Below are 22,181 nucleotides of genomic sequence, written 5' to 3'. Positions count from 1 at the left end.
GGTTCAAAAATAAAGATCAGTCTTTGCAAGCTGAGAGTTCCTGATATGAGTCAGTCCCCAATGAGAGAATATTAATTTCACTGCAACCTCCTCAACTCCCCTATTCCAGTGACACCCAAGTGAATTGTGTCCTGATATTTTTATTTTTTCTGTGCAAGATTGTTTTGTTGTGAGGTCTTGGCACCACCTAGTGGTTCATTTGCTTATTGCAACATATGCCTGGGTTAAAATAGCACTGAAAAACACTCTAAATGAAGCAATGATTCAATACTAAACACAAGCCTATGGGTGTGACTTAGTGAGACAAGATAGTCATACAATAATAATCAAAGCAGTCATGACTTCTCCTTCACAGGACTCACAGCCCAATGGAGCGAAATGGCAAAAACATTATTTGTTGTGCTATCTTCAGGAAATGAGCCCATTTTGTGAGAGAAAATGATGTCGGTCAAGACAATCCTTGTTTATAGGTTCCTTTGCTCATTAAAAATGCCAGCTACAAGGTTAGGGGTATGGGTTGACCTGTCAATGCCCATGCTCAGCGGAGAAGCAAATACAGAAAAAAAATCTCATAAAAATCTTTGTTCCATACCCTTGGAAGGATAAAGAATCGGGAAGCTTCCAATGGAGAGGAGGAGATATGGAACTCTGGTGGTGGGAACTGTATGGAATTGTACCCCTCTTATCCCACAATCTTGTCGATCATTATTAAATCATGAATAAAATAAAATAAAAACTGCCTATTAGTGAAGTGATCAGCCTCTTTCTTGTCTCCCGAGTATGAAAAGGGTTGGCTTCAGATTACACCAGGAAGCTCAAGGACATGGTCCAGGACAGCTCTTATGAATCCAAAGTTGAGTACACAACCCTCGTTAGTGACATCAGCAACTATAAGGGCATACTGGTGGCTCCAGAAGTTCCCCCAGATGATTCCCACATGCAGTTAAACTAATCTTGAAGAATACTCACCAACAGCAAGTCCCAAGTAGTTTACCTTCAAGAAATTGTTAAAGAAACCATGAATTAGGGCCAGGTGATGGTGCACCTGGTTAACTGTTCTCATTACAGTATACATGGATGCAGGTTCAAGCCCCTGGTCCCCACCTGCAGGGGGAAAGCTTCACAAGTGGTGAAGCAGGGCTGCAAGTGTCTCTCTCCCTCTCTCTGCCTCCCTTCTCATTTTCTCTTTATATAATAATAAAAATATTTAAAATTAATATAAAAGGACATACTTTGTGAAAAAGAAAGAAGGAAAAGAAACCATGAATTGTCAAAAAAAAAAAAAAAAATCAACCTGAAATCAGAAACCAACTTTCTGTGAGCTGAAGTCGCAACTCTGGTCTGATTCAGTGATAATGCTACCCCACCCCCCAAACTCCTGACTCTGTGAAGGAACAAAGGCAGAGTGACCTGAGACAAGAAAGACACCAAGGACACATGAAGTCAGCTCATGATACCCACCCTCAAATTGGTGACATCCCCTGCCCCCAAGGAACTGATTAATGTGTTCTATAGAAAATAAAATGACGGGAGTCAGGCAGTAGCGCAGCGGGTTAAGCGCACGTGGCACGAAGCTCAAGGACCGGCGTAAGGATCCCGGTTCCAGCTCCCCTGCTCCCCACCTGCAGTGGAGTCACTTCACAGGCAGTGAAGCAGGTATACAGTTGTCTATCTTTCTCCTCCCCTCTCTCCATTTTTCTCTGTCCTATCCAACAACAACGACAACAATAATAACTACAAAAATAACAAAAGGCTTTAAAAAGAAAAGAAAATGACCTTGATTGGTTGCCTTGGTGCATAGATAACTCAGTCAGAGCACTGCTAGTGTTGTAGAGGTTGTATATAAAATCTCTGTACCAGAATCCAAGCTTGGGGCCAGTTCTCAGAAAACAATCCAAAGACTCTTTCCAGATTTTAGACCCTCCTGTGTTCCAGTCCCATTTGATTCTTTAATAAACTCACTTAAATTCTCTGCTTTTTCAGGTGGGGAAGATAACAATAATGATAAAGATATTGTTATAAAGATAACAATAATGGCTATGCAAAAAAAAAGAAAAGAAAAACTCTTAACCGAGGCTCCAAAGTCCCAAATCTAAACTCCTGCACCACTATACCAGAGCTGAGCAATGCTCTGGTAAAATTAAAAAAAAAAATTCCCTGCCTTTCCTGTTAGCACAGCGAAGGTTGTGCAGGCATTAAGTGAGGCTGCTTTCCTTGCAAGGACAGACCTCGTCCCCAGGTGGAAGCTCAGGGTCACTTAGTGCTCATCAGTTCCCACCTGCCTACTTCATGCTGTCATTAATAAGACCACGGATGGCGCTGACACTGGAGATGTCTTTTCTGCTCCCCTCCCCCCCGCCCCATACTGGCCAAGAGACCTACAAAAGGAGTAAGAGTTATAAGGTTTCCTTCCACACCTCAATTATTCATTCATACTTTCCCAAGGGGGAAAAAAGGGGAGGGGGCTCATCTATGAAAGACAGTTTCCTGAAGCTATACCCTCTGGAATCTTGATTACATATTCCTAATATTCACTGTGAACCTGCAATGAGGGTATAGCATACAGCGCTTCCCCTGGATTTACTGAGCACCTCACAAAGTTAGGTGACTCACAAGGCATTCAAACTGTCACCCAGCTAGCTGAGCCAAAGTTGAAGCCATTTAGAACCTGGAAAACAAATGACTGCTCCAAGAAATACTCACAAATAAACACCAGGTGGTATTTAAATTTATTCTGCTTATAGATAGATATCACTGAGCGAGGCTGGTTTTTTTTCCAGTCTCATTTGTGTGGGACGCAAATACATTCATACATATTATTGAATACACAATATTCAATATACAGATACACAGTGAGAAGGAAAACATTAACCATTCCATTGGCTACTGTAACAATCTGATTGCTCCCCAGTACCTAACACCCCCTCCCGCCCCCAAGATACTTACTACCAGATCCTACTGCAATAACCTAATACATTTCCATGAAAGGATACCTCATTATGCATTTAAATATTCCTTTTAAATTTTCAAGATGTGTTAGAAAGGGTGGGAAAATAAGGAAATATTAGACATAGAAGACAACCAAAAGTTAAAACAAAAAATGACCTAGTTGCTCTACAAGAGACAAAAGACAACACCAACCCCACTCTTCCCACTCAACAGGAGAGCTTTTACACCCTGCTCAAATTCTCAGGTGGGTAATGTGACTGCACTGGTGCTTGAAAGCAGCATGCTGGGTTAGGCCAGCACCTCGCAGAGGTAATGAACACACCACACAGCCACATGTACTGGAGTCTGTTGCTTGAAAACACTGGCTCTACAAAGTGCTCTCACATTAGAAACTTCAGGAACAAAGACTCACACAATACTATAGCCAACAGGTCACCTCTTGGAGATTCAAAATGCACATGGAAGTGGTGAAAGGAAGGGTTCTAGAAACCCTTTTACAAGAAAACACTTGATAGAAACAGGCTGGAGGTATGGATCAAACTGCCAATGTCCATGTCCAGAGGAGAAGCAATTAGAGAAGTCAAACCTTCCACCGTCTGCATCCCGTAAAGAATTTTGGTCTATACTCTCAGAGAGGTAAATGTTAGGAGAAGATGACTACAGGGCTCTGAACTCCAATTCCATCAGGACCCAGAGAGAGAAAGAAAAAGAAAAAAAGAAAAAAAAAAAAAAAGGGTGGGGGGATACTCAGAATAGTAGGTGTGACTTTGAAAGAAAGAGAAGGCAAAATATATAGTTATAGAAGTAATAGTCACTCTATATCTATGATCTTGGGAGAACTAGTACAGTTTCCAATGGAGGGTAGTGGGAAAGGTATAGAGTTATATCCCTGCTGTCTTATACTTTTTTAAATCACACACACACACACAAAAAGTTAATTTTAACCCACAGCTTCCCAAACCTATCTAACCTTGGGATGTACTTATTTATTTATATATATTTTTAGGTAGCACATTTCATAGAACATATCTTGAGACATGTTCCTTTTTGGCTTCAAACTTTTTTTTTTTTAACAGAAACAAGAAAGCACAAAAGAAAAAAAAATCCTAGGATCACGTGTTGGTCAACAACAAAGAGACTATGGGGTCATAAAAATAGGACTCTATCTCTGTTTCCAGTCCAACACCAAGCCAGAAATGGAGTGTAAATGAAAAAGGCAGTAAAGTATTTTTCTAGGACTTCCCTCTTTCTGGGTAAAGTGTTAAATGTGCTGAACGAGGAGGAGGGGCATGGGGGTGATATTTCACATGCAGAGGCAGGTGTTAATCTTTCCTTTTTCTGTAACAATCAAACCATTAATTAACCCCTGGTTACTTATCACATGACAAAGATTTTCAAACTGACTTGACAAAGCTTTGTTCCTAGTAAAAAAGAAGACAAAGAAAGAGTGAGCTTCTGATTTACAGTGAGAACCACACAGACCAAGGTGGCAGTAGATAAACATGTTTGGCTAAATATGTCAGGTAATTTTAAACGACAGCAAGCACAAAGAGAAGCGAACAGCAAGGAGATTACTAGAATGCTGTAAACATTTCATTCATTTGCATAATATATCCCCCTCCCTTTTTTAAAAAAATGCTCGCTTCCAAGGAATTTTGCATATTTTTTAAACAGAAGACAAGGAAAACCAAGCTCTTTTCTGGGACTTGGCAAACTACAAGGATGAAAACGGCCCTCACACCTCAATAGCAATTCTGGCAAATCGGTACTGCAGAGAGGCAGGGGGCCTCAGCAGCACCAAGCCCCTCTCTGCTGCCTGCTGGCTGGACAGCGTGTCCAGCAAACCTGTCAAACTAACAAACCCCAGGGCTTCTCCATAGCCTACGGCCATGGAAAAATCACCCTGCGTGACAAAGCCGAGAAGAACTCGAGAGCAGTGAGAAGTCACAGCTGGGAGAGGACCGGGCCACAGGCCCTGGGTCAGGGCAAGCGACTCGCCATCAGGGCCCCTCCTTGCCAGGCCCTCAGATGCAGCCTGTCCTTGGGGCTGCCTGTTCCCTGCTTCCTTCTTTTCTTTCTGTTTCCGGATCTTGCTCTTGAATGGGTCGCTGTGCTTGGATTCCAGAGGCCCACAATAACCTCGATCCTGAAGGAGCTGTTGGAGGTCATCCTGGGTAGGGACACAGATCATGGTGTGTGGTTCAGGGCTGCCTTTTCGAAGCAGGGACAGGCTGACCCACACGAGGGCCCTAGGGAAGCAGTCTGACATGGACAGGCAGGTCTCTCTGGTCAGTTCTTGCTGCCCTCTGCCATGTGCTCGCTGGGCTGCCCAGCGGTTCCCAGAGCTGGGTCCACACCAGGCTGACAGCTGCCTCAGGACTCTTCTATTCCTACATCAAGTTGGAGATACAAGTTTAAGGAGATTTCATTCCAAGTAAATGTGCAATCACAGGACTGGGCATTGCCAGAGTTAATTGGACCTTTTTTCTTTTTAAATATTTATTTAGTCCCTTTGGTTGTTCTTACTGTTTTTTATTTTTGTAGTTATTATTGTTGTCATTGTTGTTGGATAGGGCAGAGAGAAATGGAGAGAGGAGGGGGAAACAGAGAGGGGGAGAGAAAGACAGACACCTGCAGACCTGCTTCACTGCTTGTGAAATGACTTCCCTGCAGGTGGGGAGCCAGGGGCTCTAACTGGGATCCTTAACGCTGGTCCTTGCACTTAGCCTGCTGCGCTACCTACTGCCCAACTCCCAACTGGGCCTTTTTTAATACCATATGTAGGATAGTATCAAAACTATAAAGATGTGCATTAAATCATTTTCTTAATTTTCCTCTTTTGTGGCCACTATTCTGCAACAGAAAAACTAGAGATATAAGAAGCCAAAAAAAAGAAGACAATGAATGATAGAGAATGTAAAACTGTAAAGGGTCATAGTAAAAGCTGATAGTTTGATGAAACAAGAAACTCTACAGGACAATTATACAAAAAGAATGAAAATGAAAGCATGAAGTTACTATACGGAAACGTAAGAATGAAGCAAGAGGGGCTGTAAGGACTTTTAAAAATCCAGGCAGGGGCCAGAAAGAAAGCTCCTCTAGATTGTGTGTCTGCTTTGTCATGAGCATGGCCCAAGTTCAAATCCAGCCTCCATCACACTGGTTAGTACTGTGTGTCATATTCATTTTCTCTCTATCTGAGAAAAAAAAAAAAAAGGCTCAGAGTAGGGAAGCTTAGTGCAACGAAAAAGCAACAAATGAGTAAAACTAAAAGCTTGAGCAAGGAGAGGTAGCTTAGCAGTAAAACACTGGCCTTAGAAGCATGAATTCCCAAGTTTAACCTTTGGCACTGCATCTGCCAGATGTTCTAGCCTCTCTCCTTTACCTATCCTCTTGTGAAAGAAATAACATGAATAACTTTTTTAAAAAAAAATTTATTTATTAATGAGAGGGATAGGAGGAGAGAGAGAAAGAACCAGACATCACTCTGGTACATGTGCTGCTGGGGATTGAACTCAGGACCTCATGCTTGAGAGTCCAACACTGTATCCACTGCCCCACCTCCCGGACCACATGAATAACTTTTATAAGTGCTTATGAGAGTACAGAATAAAGGGTAACTGAGAAGCAGAACTTCATACCCTGCAGCAGGTTTTAGAATGGAATACATTTTATAATTGTTTCCTCTAAGATGTGACAATATTACAAAGAAAAATCATCATGGGGGGGGGGGGACTTCATATGTGAAGCAGTCCTACAGGGGTCTCTCTCTCTTTCCCTCTCTATCTTTCCTCTTCCCTCTACATTTCTGTCTCTATCCAAATAAACAAAATATTAAAAAGAAAAATCAGACACAACTTTAGTTCATTCAAAAGAAGATAGAAACAAAATGCAATTTAGTCATTTAAAGTAAAGTCACTTGCTTAGAGCTCCTAGAGGTTGTCATTACCTAAGATCACATTTGTGAGGATACTGCACTGTAAGCAGAATAAATAAAATAGCTAATAAAGTAAAAGTGTCTTGGTGTAGCAGGGAGATAGCTCACCCAGTACAGTGCATATTTTACCATGTGCAAGGGCTGGGGTTTGAGCCCATCAGTCACACGGGAGCACCATGCAGAGGGGAACCTTTAGGAACAGTGGAGCAGTGCTGTGGTGTCTCCTTTCTGTCTCTCTCACCTTTCTATCTGGAAAAAGGGGGAAAGGGAGTGCCTTTGCTTACGTCCACTTGCTAATAATATTTAATTCTATTTTCAACTCTTATATTTTATTTGATAGAACAGAGAGAAGTTGAGGGGGGAGACAGAGAGGAAGAGACAGACAGAGAGACACCTGCAGCACTGCTTCACTACTCAGGAAGCTTTCTCACTGATGGTGGGGACCAGGGCCTTGAACCTGGGTCATTTGTCATTTTGCATGGTAATACGTGCACCAGGTTCATGGCCAGGTGCCCCATCACCCAGCCCCAACAATATTTTCAATCATTTGGTCAGTTATTATCAAGTCCCAAATCTAATGTTTGGGTTTTTATTTTATTGCCACCAGGGTTATCACTGAGGCGTGGTGCCTGCATGGTGAGTCCACTGCTCCCAGAGACCATTTTTTCTTTCTTTCTTGATTTGATAGGACAGAGAGAAATTAAGGGTAGACTGAGATGGTGAGAAAAGAGAGACACGTGCAGCACTGATTCACCACTTGTGGGGATTGGGGGCTTGGTACCAGGTCCTTGTGTGCCACCACTCAGACCCTCATGTATTACTTTAGATTTATCCTTCAAAAATACTGTGTCTATGTGTGTGTGAGAAAGACCAGAGTTACGCAGTGCTGGGGATCCAAACTGAGAACCTCGTGTATTCAAATCTAAAGTTACTTAGCTATTTCACTGGACCCGCTGAAGAACTGGCTTTCTCTTCCAGGCAAGCCCTAAACTCACTGGGACTTTACATTAAGGGGCAATATTAACAATCACATTAGTAGCCTGCTTAGTACTGAAGCAGGTGTCTTTATTTGGAAGTCGTGTGCACTTACCTGAGAACGCAGAGGCCACTGGTGGCCTCTGGGCTGCTGGCCTGCTCAGTCCTTGCCTGGTCTGGGCACTCTGTGTCCATGACGCTTTCGGCCTCGTGGGAGTCTTTAGTGGCTGGATCTGCACCATTGTCTGGGTGACGTGACTCTTCAAGTGCAGAGGCACAAGGCACCTGGGCTCTTTGGAAGTCACCCTCCTCACCCTTGAGACAGGAAATTCCATGAGATGCCTCCTGGGCCTGGACTCGTGACTCCCAGTCCTGGGTTAACTGCTCCCAGGGGCAGCAGAAAGGCGTCAGAGTGCCAAGCTTCACGTAATTGGGCCGTTTTGCAGGAGGATGCCTAATAAAAAAATCAAAAGAGCTGGTGTACTGTAACAAAGTAAAAGACTTTGGGTTTGGGGGGAGGGGAGGCAGAGGAGGACTTAGAGGGGGTTGAACTGTTATGTGGAAAACTGAGAAATGTTACACATGTACCAACTATTGTGTTTTACCATTGACTGTAAACCATTAATCCTTCATAAAGAAAATAATAGTGATAAAAATAATAAGGAGAAAGGAAAATAAAGGGGAAAAAAATCAGAGAGCCAACTTTAAACCATTTAGGCTGGTTACTTCGCAGGCTTTGACCAACTGGAAAATGAAAAACTGCATCCATGTATCAATGACTGTGCTGTAAAGTATTAACCTTCCAATAAAATAAACAGATAAATAAATAAAACCATTACAATCATTATACTCCACTGCAATTAAAAAGAAAAGTATTTTCCTAAGAAATAGGGTAAAGAATATTAACTAGCTCTTCTGGCCAGACTTGTCTCCTTCAGTTCTTCTTTACAAATATATTACAAATAACATGTCAACAGAATATCCGCATGTGAATGTATGTAAAACTCTTACTGAAGGTGTCTCTGTACACTTATTTACAAGGTTCTAGATCCCAAAGGCATGGAAAAGCAGCAGTGAAATTTCTCTCCTGTACTTGACCTTTTATGACTACATACCCTCCACACAGAACATATCATTATTAGTTTCTTTCTTTCTTTTTTAATTTTATTTATTTATTCCCTTTTGTTGCCCTTGTTGTTTTATTGTTATAGTTACTGTTGTTGTTGTTGTTGGATAGGACAGAGAGAAATGGAGAGAAAAGGGGAAGATAGAGAAGGGGAGAGAAAGACAGACACCTGCAGACCTGCTTCACCACCTGTGAAGTGACGCCCCTGCAGGTGGGGAGCCGGGGGCTCGAACCGGGATCCTTACACCAGTCCTTGCGCTTTGAACCATGAGCGCTTAACAGTATACAGTTTTGTTTTTTAAATTTTAGACAAAGGATAGCTTACCAGGTAGGGTATTTTTTACTTTTTTCCTTTCTGTTTTCACCAAACAGAATTTCTTGGAGGTCATGATATTGGCACATCATGAGGACTTCCATTCCTTTTGCAAAAGGCTGCACTTTATCCCACCATTTGACCATTTTGATTACAACGCTAACTGATTTATACCTTTCTCTACTGCAGGACACTGGGGTTATTTATTTGTTTAGCATTTGCTTCAATAAACAATGCTGCAGTACATGTCCTTGAACATATCCCACACGCAGTCTATCCACCCATGGAATATATCCCTGGGAGTAGAATTGCTAAGGCACAGTATTAGCATTTACATTTTTTGGTGTTTTCAAACTGCTCTCCCCAAGGGTGGTAGGTACAAATGGAGCTTCTTGGCAATGTAAGAATGAAGAAGAACGTATGAAGAACACATGAATGAGAAATGCCACTAGCTAGTGGCCAGGGCTTGCTCTGGAACTTGCTGACTTCAAGATTTCATGAACAACTTAGCTGTAGAACACTCTCTCTGCCCCCCCTTCTTTGATAGGAGAGAAATTGAGAGCGGAGAGAGAAGGGGGTGGAGGGAAGAGACCTGAAGCTACCCGGGTTATTCCTGGAGCTCAGGTCCCTGCACGGAGAATCCATTGCTCCCAGCAGCCATTCTTTCCTTTGCCTCCACACTCCCCACCCCGGCCCCTCTTCTTTTTGGGGGTAGACAGAACTTGGGAGCAAGAATGGTTGTTTCTGTGCCACAATGAGTGAGCTGCTGCTGGAGAGGAAACCTAAAGGCCCACAAAGCCACCTGCTTTAGAATCATATTTCTCTCTCTCTCTCTCTCTTTTAAATATTTATTTATTCCCTTTTGTTGCCCTTGTTGTTATATTGTTTTAGTTATTATTGATGTCGTCATTGTTGGATAGGACAGAGGGAAATGGAGAGAGGAGGGGAAGACAGAGAGGGAAAGACAGACACCTGCAGACCTGCTTCACTGCTTGTGAAGTGACTCCCCTGCAGGTGCGGAGCCAGGGGCTGGAACCGGGATCCTTATGCCGGTCCTTGCGCTTCACACCATGTGCGCTTAACCCACTGCGCTACCGCCTGACTCCCTAGAATCATATTTCTTGCAATAGGAATTATCATTAATATAATCCTAAATGGGGGGAAAAAATCAGGCCTCAAAATAGCACACAGAAAAAAAAAAAGATGATGTGTATCTATGAAATTGTACATAGAAAAGTTTAAAGAGTGGACAGGGGTAGACAGCATAATGGTTATGCAAAGAGACTCTCATGCCTGAGGCCTTGAAGTTCCAGGTTCAATCCCCTGCACCACCATAAACCAGAGCTGATCAGTGCTCTGGTAAAAAAAAAATAAAATAAAAATAAAAAAGAAAAGTTTAAGAGTATGAAATGATTATTATCATTCATTTAATAAACACAAAGTAGACCCTTATGCATTATGAATGCACAAGGAAATTAACACACAATAGCTCCTTACAGGGCCTATGCGTGAGCTATCTAAGGATGTATCCCCATTCACTCACTCCCTCACGCATTCCCCAGTCACTCAACAGGCAAGTTGAAAGCCAGGCGCTGCCTATCTCTATACCTAGAGCAGTGAAACAGATAAGCCCAGGGATCTTACTGTTGAGGAACTCCAGCATTCATTTACTCATACATCTACAATTCAACGAAGACAAGTTATGAATGTCCACTGTACACCACGTACTAGTAAGATACTGCAGACACAGCAGGTTGGTTTCTATCCTGTCGTGAGTCTAGTTATGTGAAACGCAATACAGGTTTCCACCATTAAAATGTACCTCACATGTACATTTCCTTTATTTCTTTTCTTTTTTTTTATTGCTACCAGGGTTATTTCTGGGCCTCAGCATGACCAATTCATTGCTCCCAGCAACCATTCTTTATTTTCCTCCATGACCTCCCCACACACCAAACACTCTTTTCTTTTTGGAGTAGAAACAGAACTTGAGAGAAAAGGGGGAGGTTGGAGGTGGGGAGAAAGAGAGATACCGGCAAAACTGCTTCACTACATAGGAAACATGCCCCTGCAGGTGGGGCCAGGTTGTTGTGCATTATATATAATGTGCACTCTACCTGGTGTGTCACTGTCCAGCCCCCACGGGTACATTTCAGTCAGTTAAGTATTCCCCTAGTGAGAAAAACGGACAGCAAAGTGTGAAAAACAATGCTTATCTCTCTGGATGGCAGGAATAAAGTAATATAAAGTATTTTCTCTTTTTCTTAAAGTTATTATTTTATCTTTATTTATTGGCTAGAGACGGCCAGAAATTGAGAGGCAAGGGGGTGATAGGGAGAGAGACAGAGGGACACCTGCAGCCCTGCCTCATCACTTATGAAACTTCCCCTTGCAGGTGGGGACCAGGGCCTCGAACCCAGGTCCTTGTGCATTATGATATTCGCTCAAACAGGTACACCACAACCCGGCCCCTAAAATATTTTTCTAAATTATTTACGTTTTCATTAAAATTGCATGCTTTCTTTTATTTATTTATTTTTTTATTTTAAATATTTTTTCTTGGTAAATAGAAAGCAATTTCGTTTTTATTTTTTAGTATTTATTTATTATTTATTCCCTTTTGTTGCCCTATTGTTGTAGCTATTACTGTTGTCATTGTTGTTGGATAGGACAGAGAAATGGAGAGAGGAGGGGAAAACAGAGAGGGGGAGAGAAAGAGAGACACCTGCAGACCTGCTTCACCACTTGTGAAGCAACTTCTCTGCAGATGGGGAGCCGGGGTCTTAAACTGGGATCCTTACACTAATCTTTGCGCTTTGCGCCACATGCATTTAACCCACTGTGCTACCGCCTGACTCCCTTATTTTATTTTTTAATCTTTTCTCTTTCTTTTTTTTTTAAATTTTTTTATTTGCATGCTTTCATTAAGATACCACAAGTATGTTCTATATGTATTATTTCTATAATCAGTTATTTTCTTTTTTAAAGCACAATTTCCATTTCGAGAGAGTAGGGGTTGGTAGTGCGAATCTATTAACAAGTGTGTGAAATTAAAGTCCACAGTTCAATATGCCAATATCAGTGGAAGCAAATCACCAAATCACCAGGGCTTGTCCTGGAATGGTCTATGAAGTCATATAAAAGAAAATCACGGGGCCAGATGGTAGCACACCTGGTTAAGCACATATTACAGTGCACAAGGACCTGGGTTCAAGCCCCTGGCCCCCACCTGCAGGGGAAAAACTTCATGAGTGATGAAGTACAGCTGTAGGTGTCTCTCTCCTTCCCTATCTCCCTCTCCCCTCTCAATTTCTCTGTCTCTGTCCAATAATAAACAAATAAACAAAAATTAAAAAAAAAATCACTAGGGCCCAAGTAATGTGCACCTGGTTGGGTGCACATTACCATGTTCAAGGACGTGGGCTCAAGTCAAGGATCCCCATGCGCAGGAGGAAACGTCACAAGTGGTGAAGCAGTGCTGCAGGTGTCTCTCTTCTCTATTTACCCCATCCCGCATCAGTTTCTCTGTATCTAATAAACAAATATTTAAAAAAAAACTGAATGCAAATAAAATCTTTAATATCTTGGTAATGCTTAAGGAAAATGAAAGCTCTTCATCACCTACTAAGAATCACTGGGGCTGAGCGATGGCGCAGTAGGTTAAGCACTTACACATAGTACAAAGCACAAGGATCCTGGTTGGAGCCCTGGGCTCCCTACCTGCAGTGGGGCATTGCAAGTCTGCAGGTGTCTATCTTTCTCACCCCCCCCCCACCTTCTCCTCCTCTCTCAATTTCTATCTGTCCTATCCAACAATAGCAACAACAATAACAGTAACAGCAACAACGATGGAAAAAATGGCCTCCAGGAGCAGTGGATTTATAGTGATAACTGCTCCTGCGGCTACAGACAGACTATGACCCACATAGTCAACGACTGCCACCTCTCCAGATTCAAAGGAGGTCTCGAAACTTTACATCAGGCTCAACCTGATGCTGTTGACTGGCTACGGAAGAAGGGCAAACGCTAGAAGAAGAAGTGATGACCCAGTAAGCCCCAGAGATAACCATGGAGGCAACAACAACAAGTCACTAAAGTCATCCAAACACTGGCCAGGGTGATGTCTCCTTACCGTCTGTACTTTTCAAGAAGACCCTTAGCTTGTTCTTCAGCAAACAGAACCCCAGCAGGACAGTCTGGGAAGTCACCGGGAACGTTGGGTGACCTTTTATACTGAGAATGTACTATAGTCTCCTTTAATCCCCCAACTCTGGCACCTCGGTAGACCTGAAAGAAATGCCAAAAGGATCTTGTCAATACACCAGCTTGCTTAAAGGTGCAATTACTAAACTGTTTGTATAAAGAAAATGGGACCTAAAGTCTGTCAAAAAGAGAGCAGATAAACACACAGTAAGATTGTAAAAATTCATGAAGTAAAGCTCCACTAACCGCAGTGCCAAGAACAGACAAAACTGCAAAAGATAGATATATATATATACACACACACATATATAGAGACATACATATATATAGTAAGGTCTGTAAGATTTAAAACAAAAACCTATCAAATGGAGTTAATTTACTTGACGGTCCATGCATGTTTCAAGCAGCTATAAAAACATGTATAGTAGTGAAAAAGCATGTATTGTAATTATGAGACACCTTATGACTAAGAAGTAGAATTATTTTTAAAATATTTATTTATTTAAATATTTATTCCCTTTTGTTGCCCTTGTTGTTTTATTGTTGTAGTTGTTGTTATTGATGTCATCATTATTGGATAGGACAGAGAGAAATGGAGAGAGGAGGGGAAGACAGAGAGGGAAAAAGAGAGAAAGACAGACACTGGCAGACCTGCTTCACCACATGTGAAGCGACTCCCCTGCAGGTGGGGAGCCCGGAACTCGAACCTGGATCCTTAAGCCGGTCCTTGCGCTTTGTGCCACGTGCACTTAACCCACTGCGCTATCGCCCGACTCCCAAAGTAGAATTATTTTTAAATATTCCCACTCCTAAGTGATTAACGAGCTGTTACATGTCTAGACATAATCACTAAAATTAATTATATGCATGAATCTAACAGACATATTATCTTTTATATTTTATAGCTCAAAGTGATATTTAAATTAGTCAATAAAAAAAAGCACACATTAGATTTTAATAAAAAGTTTCCTGCAGTTAAAACACTCAGCAAATAGGAAACAAAATAAGTCATGGGTGTCAGGCAGTGAGTGACACAGCCAGTTGAGAGCACACATTACCATGCTTTAAGGACCAGGGTTCAAGTCCTGGGTCCCCACCTGCAGGGGGGGAGCTGCATAAGCAGTGAAGCAATGCTATATCAGATATCTCTTTCTCCCTCTCCATCTTCCCCTACCCTCAATTTCTCTCTGTCCTATCAAAAAAATAACAATAATGATAAGCCACTTGTTTTTAAACTCTAACAAATATTTCCATGTTAGAAAAAAGGGGGGGGGGGAACGCCACATAAACATTCTGTTGTCTGTAGTACTGATCAAACCCTGACAAAATCTTAAAGGGTGGGAGAGACAACACAGTGGTTATGCAAAGAAACTTTCATGCCTGAGGCTCCAAAGTCCCAGGTTTAATCCCTCACTCTACTATAAACCAGAGCTGAGCAGTGCTCTGGTTAAAAAAATGAAATCAAAATTCAGGGGCCAGAGATAGCTCACCTAGTGAATACATGCTTTATCATTAAGGATTCAGGTTCAAGTTCCCAGCCATCATCACATGGGAGCACCATGAAAAGGGGGGTTTTCGTGAGCAGTGAAGCAATGCAGCAGTGTCTCTTCTCTATTACCCTCTATCTAGAGAGAGAGGAGGGAAAGAGGGGGAAAGAGAGGGGTGATGGGGAATGGCTCAGCAGCAGTCGAACCAATCAGGCTCAAAACTACCACAAAGCAGGGGCCAGGTGGTGGCGCACCTGGTGGAGCGCACATGTTACAGCGCGCAAGGACCCAGGTTCGAGCACCTGGCCCCCACCTGCAGGGGAAAAGCTTCACAAGTGGTGAAATAGTGCTGCAGATGTCTCTCTCCCTCTCTATCACCCCCTTCCTTCTCAATTTCTGACTGCCTCTATCCAGCAAATAAAGATTAAAAAAAAAGAAACTACTAAAAAGCTCTTACAGGGGAAAAGAAAAATCTTGAAAATTGATAGCACAAATCAGGTTAATGAAAACCTGGCTTCAGAGAGGAGGTATCCAGAGTTTCGATAGGAAAATAGAACTATCTCAATCTCCTCTTTCTGTGTGAAAGCTGCAGCATTTTTCAACACCTGATTTTTAACAGGAATGTATTTTAAATGTTGCAGCTCTTAACCGGCATCAAAATTAAACTTACAAATGGAATCCAGAAAGCCATGCCCCAGCCCTTTGGAAGCAGGACATCCCAGCCACTTCCCCAGCCTCGAAGGTCATCACCAGTCACTTTCCCAGGCTGCTGGATGAGAAGTACAGGTATCTTGGATTCATGAGAACCTAAAACAAGCTGTGATCCAGGCACCAGCAATTCACTTCTCTTCTGGTTTAAATCCTAAAGTGGAAGAAAGAATTCAAGACACACACCCTTGTCTTTGGGTATAAGTTACACGACCCAGAATCAAGACTTTCCTCTAGGGGGCAGGTGGTGGCGCACCTGGTTGAGCGCCTATGTTACAATGTACAAGGACTCGGGTTCAAGCCCCCAGTTCCCACCTGCAGGGGGAAAGCTTTGTAAATGAAGTAGTGTTGCAGGTGTCTCTGTCTCTCTCCCTTTCTATCACCCCTTTCCCTCTTGATTTCTGGCTATCTCTATCCAATAAATAAAGATAATAATAAAAAATAAAATAAAAGATTTTCCTTTATACAAGTGCTTTGGTAGAAATGTTAAATTAAGGCTGTTAGTAAACAAGTTATTTTAAATTGGGGCTAGGTGAATCAAAATTCTAAGACAATATACACTTGTTCTGTTCATCCAATATCAGCATTACTTTTACATTTTTTTAAATTTTATTTATTTATTTATTTATTTATTCCCTTTTGCTGCCCTTGTTGTTTTATTGTTGTAGTTATTATTGTTGTTGTCGTTGTTGGATAGGACAGAGAGAAATGGAGAGAGGAGGGGAAGACAGAGAGGGGGAGAGAAAGATAGACACCTGCAGACCTGCTTCACCGCCTGTGAAGCGACTCCCCTGCAGGTGGGGAGCCGGGGTTCGAACCGGGATCCTTATGCTGGTCCTTGTGCTTTGCGCCACCTGCGCTTAACCCGCTGCGCTACAGCCCGACTCCCTACTTTTACATTTGTAATACCCCACTCCTACATTTATTTTGGTTAGGATTTGTTGACGTGAATAAAAAGGTACAAAAGACAATTTCTCAAGGAGGGGCACTCCTGGGCTTTTGAACAAATTTCTTAGGTCTTAACAGATTTAAAATAGAAGATGCTATAAATTCTCAAGAGGAACAGAGAGATTGGATAATAACATTCTTTCTGACTTTTCTTAGAGGCTATAAATAGATACGAATAGGACAGTGAGAAGTCAACCCTCAACTCTGAAAGCTATTAGTCTGTTCCACACTAGGAGTCTAACTTCATGGATGCTAGACAGACCTGATTTCCTGCTGCCTTTGGTCAAACTTCTATTGCTATCAATATATTGGTAATATAAATGGTATTTGGTGACAAGTAGCACTTGACACCAGCTCTTTTCTAGCTGAACTCTTTAACCTAAACTAGACCCTTAGAAACTGATCCACAGATATCCTTCCTCAATTTCCATTTTCCCATCAACCAAGGAGTCGTCAATTTTACCTGGCAGGAGTAAGTGTGAAACCCTAATACCTCCACTTCATCCACAATACCAAATTTCACACCCCATCATCTCAACTTAAGATTATTTCTCAGCCTCATTAAAGGCCAACCAGCCACTGGTCCTAACAACCCCACCTTCCTTCCCCTCCCCAGTCTCATCCACCCTCCCTAGAGGGAGCAGAGTGAAATCTGTTTAAAACATCCTCAGCTCAAATATTTAAAATGCCTCAAGGACTTTCATATTATGATCCCTACTTTTCTCTTTAGCTTATCTCCTGTTCCACTCCCCCCCCCCATGCCCAATTTATTAGTCTACTTGGAAGTTCATGAATAATAGCATCCTATGCTTTTTTGCCTGGGCCTTTGTGATGCTGTTCTAATCTTTGGTCATTCTATCTCCACTGCAGCCTTGCCCCAACCACCTGTATACAGGAAAATCCTTTATTTACTTATTTATTTATTTATTTATTTAAATTATCTTTCTTTACTTATTGGATAGAGACAGCTTTGTTCCCAAGAAGTCTGGTTAATTCTAACCTAAAAGTCAACTCAAATATCATTCTCCACTCAGGAAGCTTTCCAGTTTCCCTAGTCTAGGGTTAATGCCCCTTCTCAGATCTTCCTGTGTTTCTTTGTACCTTATACTATCTTGTACTTCTCTGACCACATTCTAGTCACCTACCCCATCGCATAATACAATATCTGGCCCCAGGAGGAGCTCAATTCTTGTGAAATTAAAGATAACATTTAAACTGGGGGGAGGGGGGGCAGGGGAGAGACACACAACAATAAAACAAAAGCATGTTTAAACCGTTAGATTGCCATTTTAAGAAAAAGTCTCTACAATAACTTTTTAAAGAAACTATACTTCCCTTAGAAAAGACAAAATAATAGTATGTTATCATTAAGAAAGAGACCAATAAACTGCTTGCAAACTTTAAAGGGTCTGTGGGATTCTATACATATTAAAACAAACAAACAAACAAACAAAAACCTCTTATGGTGTCTTCAATATAAATTTAAGCCTATAATTCACAACTTTACTGAGAATCTTTACATTATTAGTTACCTGATCTGAGATTTTATTCTCTGTGACACTCTTACAGATAGCTTGGTTCCAAATAAAGCTATGTGTACACTCCAAGGGCACACCCTCCAGAAGCAGCTGTCTAACTTTCTCATCATCTAAGAAGGAAAAGAAATAACCTTCAAACCACAGTCTTCAGACCAAAGATACCAAACTATAAACATTTTCCAGTTGACCTTTTATTATAAGAAAGTATTTTACAAGCATTTATGTTACTTTTCCAGAAGCTACTGGACTAGAAATTAAGTTATTATTCTGTTGGTCCTATAAAATGAAACAGCAACAGTTCCAACTTATTTAGCACTTGTCTGGAGTGTGTGAAATAAAAACGTCACATTAAATTAACTCTAAATCATTGCCTAAATTCACATTTAAAGTAACCAAACTCTAGGAACATTGTACAGAGCAACAATTTCCTGAAATCAGACAGCACAAAGCATATTTTCTCCACTCGAGGGCTACTGATAACTTCCCTTGCCCGACCTGGTGAGCTGAATGATCCTTTTCATCTGCACTATTTCAAGTCTCATAATAACTCCCTCTCCCCCTACCTTGTACTTTTTAACAAAAGCATGGCTCAACTCTGGCTTATGATCATGTTGGGGATTGAGCCTGGGACCTCTGAAGCTCAGGCATGAGAGCTTTTTGCATAATGGTTATACTGTCTCCCCATTCCCCTTTTTTTAAATTGAACTAATAATTCATTTCTTCCTATAAGATGTTTTTGTATGCCTTTAAATGAGTAATATCCTGTGAAACATCATTTTATACCTTAAAAAAAAAAAAATCTATGCCATGCTAAAAAAATACTCTTAGTGGGAAAGGAAGAGGAACATAATCTCAGTTGTAGACATATTGATAGAAAATGAGATATTTTTTACATTCAGTCATTTAAATATTAGAGGTAAAAAGTCTTCCCAGTTTTACTTTGTTGGACTACAGATTTTTTTTAAAAAGTCAAAATTCATTATGAGTTTGAGTTTTGGGTTAATAAACTAAAATGCTAACAAAGGAAGGTCACTTACACATACCTGTGTGGTCTGAGGGCTGGAAAAAAAAAATGAGTTGGAAGCAACTGTCCTACCATGTGACAGATTTCAGGGGAGAACAAAGAGGAAATTAAATTGATAAAAAAGATCTAAAGAGAAAGCTCCTTAAAAACAGCAACTTTTATGTAGACTGCTCCTCCTCATGGAGATTATGATCAACAAGTTACTCTCAGGACTCTTGGCACACAAACATACGGAGACTTTGCTGCCAACACCAGCTGGGTCTCTTACAATTTAAATCAACTCTTGACACCTGAGGTCAAAAGCTCAGCTAAGGGTTCAAAAGTCACACAGCATGTTCAACAGCAGACAAGTTCTAGTTTCCATTACCTCCTTCTCCCCAGAATGCTCCCCTGTGGAGCAATGTTACAGGTTTTATGTGTGCGAATTTTATTAAGAGTTGCTAATAGATGAGAAGAGGTAGCTAATACTTTGGGTGCAAAGACGTAAGAAAGTATGACTTCATCTTCAGATAGTCTAATGTAGCAAAATAGAGAATACAATCAAAGAATGGAATATTAGTCAGCATGAAGAAATGAGCTACTAGGCCACGAAGACACAGAAGAAACCCAAATGCATAGCACAATGCAAAAGAAGCCAGTTTACAGATGCTACAAGCAGTATGATTACATCTTTTTTTTTTTTTTTTTGCCTCCAGGGTTATCACTGGAGCTCAGTGCTGGCACTAGGGAATCACTCCTCCTGGTGGCCATTTTTTCCATCTTATTGGATAGGACAGAGAGAAATTGAGAGAAGGGAGAGATAGATGGGAGAGGAAGAAAAAGGTGGGTACCTGCAGATCTACTTCGCCGCTTGTGAAGTGGACCCCTATTCGAGTCACTACCCTCTGCTACACTCTGTACTATGTGAGCTTAACTGGGTACACCACCACCAGCTCCCCAGTATGATACCATCTCAATGACATTCTGAAAAAGGCAAAACTACAGAAACTGTAAAAATATTCAAGAGGTGCAGGAAGGACAGGTAAATGAACAGAGCACAGCACATTTCTAGGAGTTATATGATCATGGCGGATACATGTCCATACAGATTAAAAAAAAAAAATCCAGTGCATATAATACCAAGAGTAATCCCTATTATAATTTATGGAGCTTAAATGCTAAGATATATTGATGTAGACCCATAGGTTTTATTTAATAAATGTATACTGTAGAAACTTCATGAGCAGTGTTACAGGGGTCTCTTTTTTCTCTCTCCCTTTCTACATATCACTGTCCCCTCTCAATTTTTCCCTTCCTATCAAATAAAGAAAAAGGAAGGAAGGAAGGAAGGAAGGAAGGAAGGAAGGAAGGCAGGCAGGCAGGCAGGCAGGCAGGCAGGCTACAGAGAGTAATGGCTATGTTGTATAGGCACCAAGCCGCCAAAATAACACTGGTAGCAATTTTTTTAAAGTTTGTTTCTTTATGCATCTCATATACCAATACTTCTTCAAAGAAAATAGCTCAGGTAAGTTTTAATGAACTAGCACAATGGTAAACTTTTATACTACAAGTTAAATCATGTTTTAATACAGGTTTTAATTGTCCTTGAGTTGTTTCATACTTAGGTAAAAGTCTTAGAAAGGACTTTATTTCTAACTACTTCATTTCAGACAAGTATCTGAGGCAGGAGAAGAACATAAAACTTAATGTTAGCTTTGAAACAGTAAGTTAGCATTTAATAGCACAGAGAAATGCTTCAACTGTCATGGTTGCATCTGACCTAACCGCTCTTAAAAAAAGAAATGAGGCAACAACTCCTTGATTAAAGTGTTTAGCTCCGTAATTAACTAACGTACCTATATATCTTCAAACTCTTCTCTCAGCCAGCCCACCTTTCATGAGAAATTCTGACAGTCATTTATTGCCCTCTTAATCAACTAACTAGTGGTAGAGGGAAAAATATCCCAAGTTGTTACACATGCAATATTATATGTTTTCAAAAATTTATAAGCTAATTAACCATGCTTCAAAACTGAGACTTGGCGCCAGGTGGTGGCCTACCTGGTTAAACATACACATTACAGTGCACAAAGGCTGGGGTTCAAGCCCTCTGACTCCCACCTACAGGGGAAAAGCTTCACGAGTGGTTGCAGATGTCTCTCTGTTTCTTTCTCTCTATATCCCACTCTCCCCTATCAATTTCTCTCTCTATCCAATAATAAATAAGTAAAAAGATCAAACAAACAAACAAAAACTATAAGACTTTATTGCTATTACTACAAGCCCCCGGTCAGACTAACATGCTAGACAGCTTCCACCTGCTCTTATATCCCCTCCCCGCAGCTTAACAAGTCCCTCAGGTCACAGCATCTACTGAGTCTAAATCAAGACAGCTTACACTGCAGCACCTGGGAAGGCCTTGCCAGGATTCGAACCTGGATCATCTGTATGGTGACACAGAGGCTTCCAATGAGCACAAGACCAGCTGCGGGTGCAGGTCCCTTCCTCACAGTTACAATTCTAAAATGCAAGGCCTCTTCAGACAAGCCGGTTTACAGAGAGATTTTACTAGATACTAAAATGAAAGAATTCAGAGGAGCAGGGGACGGGAACGGACATAATGGCACAGCCTTTTATTGTACAGCAAAAAGGTTATTTCCACAACAACGCCAGCTCCTGGGAACACAACCACTTGGTAGAGTAGGCAAGAAAGAGCTCCCTCATTTTTTTTAAATAAATATATATATTTTATATTTATTTATTTATTCCCTTTTGTTGCCCTTGTTGTTTTATTGTTGTAGTTATTATTGTTGTCATTGTTGTTGGATAGGACAGAGAGAAATGGAGAGGGGAGGGGGAAGACAGAGAGAGGGAGAGAAAGATAGAAACCTGCAGACCTGTTTCACCACTTGTGAAGTGACACCCCTGCAGGTGGGGAGCCAGGGCTTGAACCAGGATCCTTATGCGGGTCCTTGTGCTTAGCGCCACCTGCGC

At 41.3% G+C, this 22,181-nt stretch overlaps 1 protein-coding gene across 1 annotated transcript in view; it reads right to left on the bottom strand.

Moving 5' to 3' along the window:
- Positions 1 to 2,712: 2,712 nt before the first annotated feature.
- POP1 (POP1 homolog, ribonuclease P/MRP subunit) overlaps positions 2,713 to 22,181 on the bottom strand; it is a 40,063-nt gene continuing 20,594 nt past the window's right edge. The window contains exons 12-16 of the mRNA XM_007532323.3: positions 18,179 to 18,294; positions 15,661 to 15,852; positions 13,433 to 13,587; positions 7,977 to 8,315; positions 2,713 to 5,339 (exon numbers count right to left, since the gene is read on the bottom strand). Of these exons, the coding sequence (XP_007532385.2) occupies positions 4,685 to 5,339; positions 7,977 to 8,315; positions 13,433 to 13,587; positions 15,661 to 15,852; positions 18,179 to 18,294 (1,457 nt within the window). The 3' untranslated portion in view covers positions 2,713 to 4,684. The remainder of the gene's footprint in view (positions 5,340 to 7,976; positions 8,316 to 13,432; positions 13,588 to 15,660; positions 15,853 to 18,178; positions 18,295 to 22,181) is intronic.

This window comes from Erinaceus europaeus, chromosome 8 (assembly GCF_950295315.1).
Source record: "Erinaceus europaeus chromosome 8, mEriEur2.1, whole genome shotgun sequence".
NCBI classification, from domain to species: domain Eukaryota; kingdom Metazoa; phylum Chordata; class Mammalia; order Eulipotyphla; family Erinaceidae; genus Erinaceus; species Erinaceus europaeus.
The sequence above is the reverse complement of the archived record's forward strand: the minus strand, read 5'-3'. Positions and strand labels throughout refer to the sequence as shown.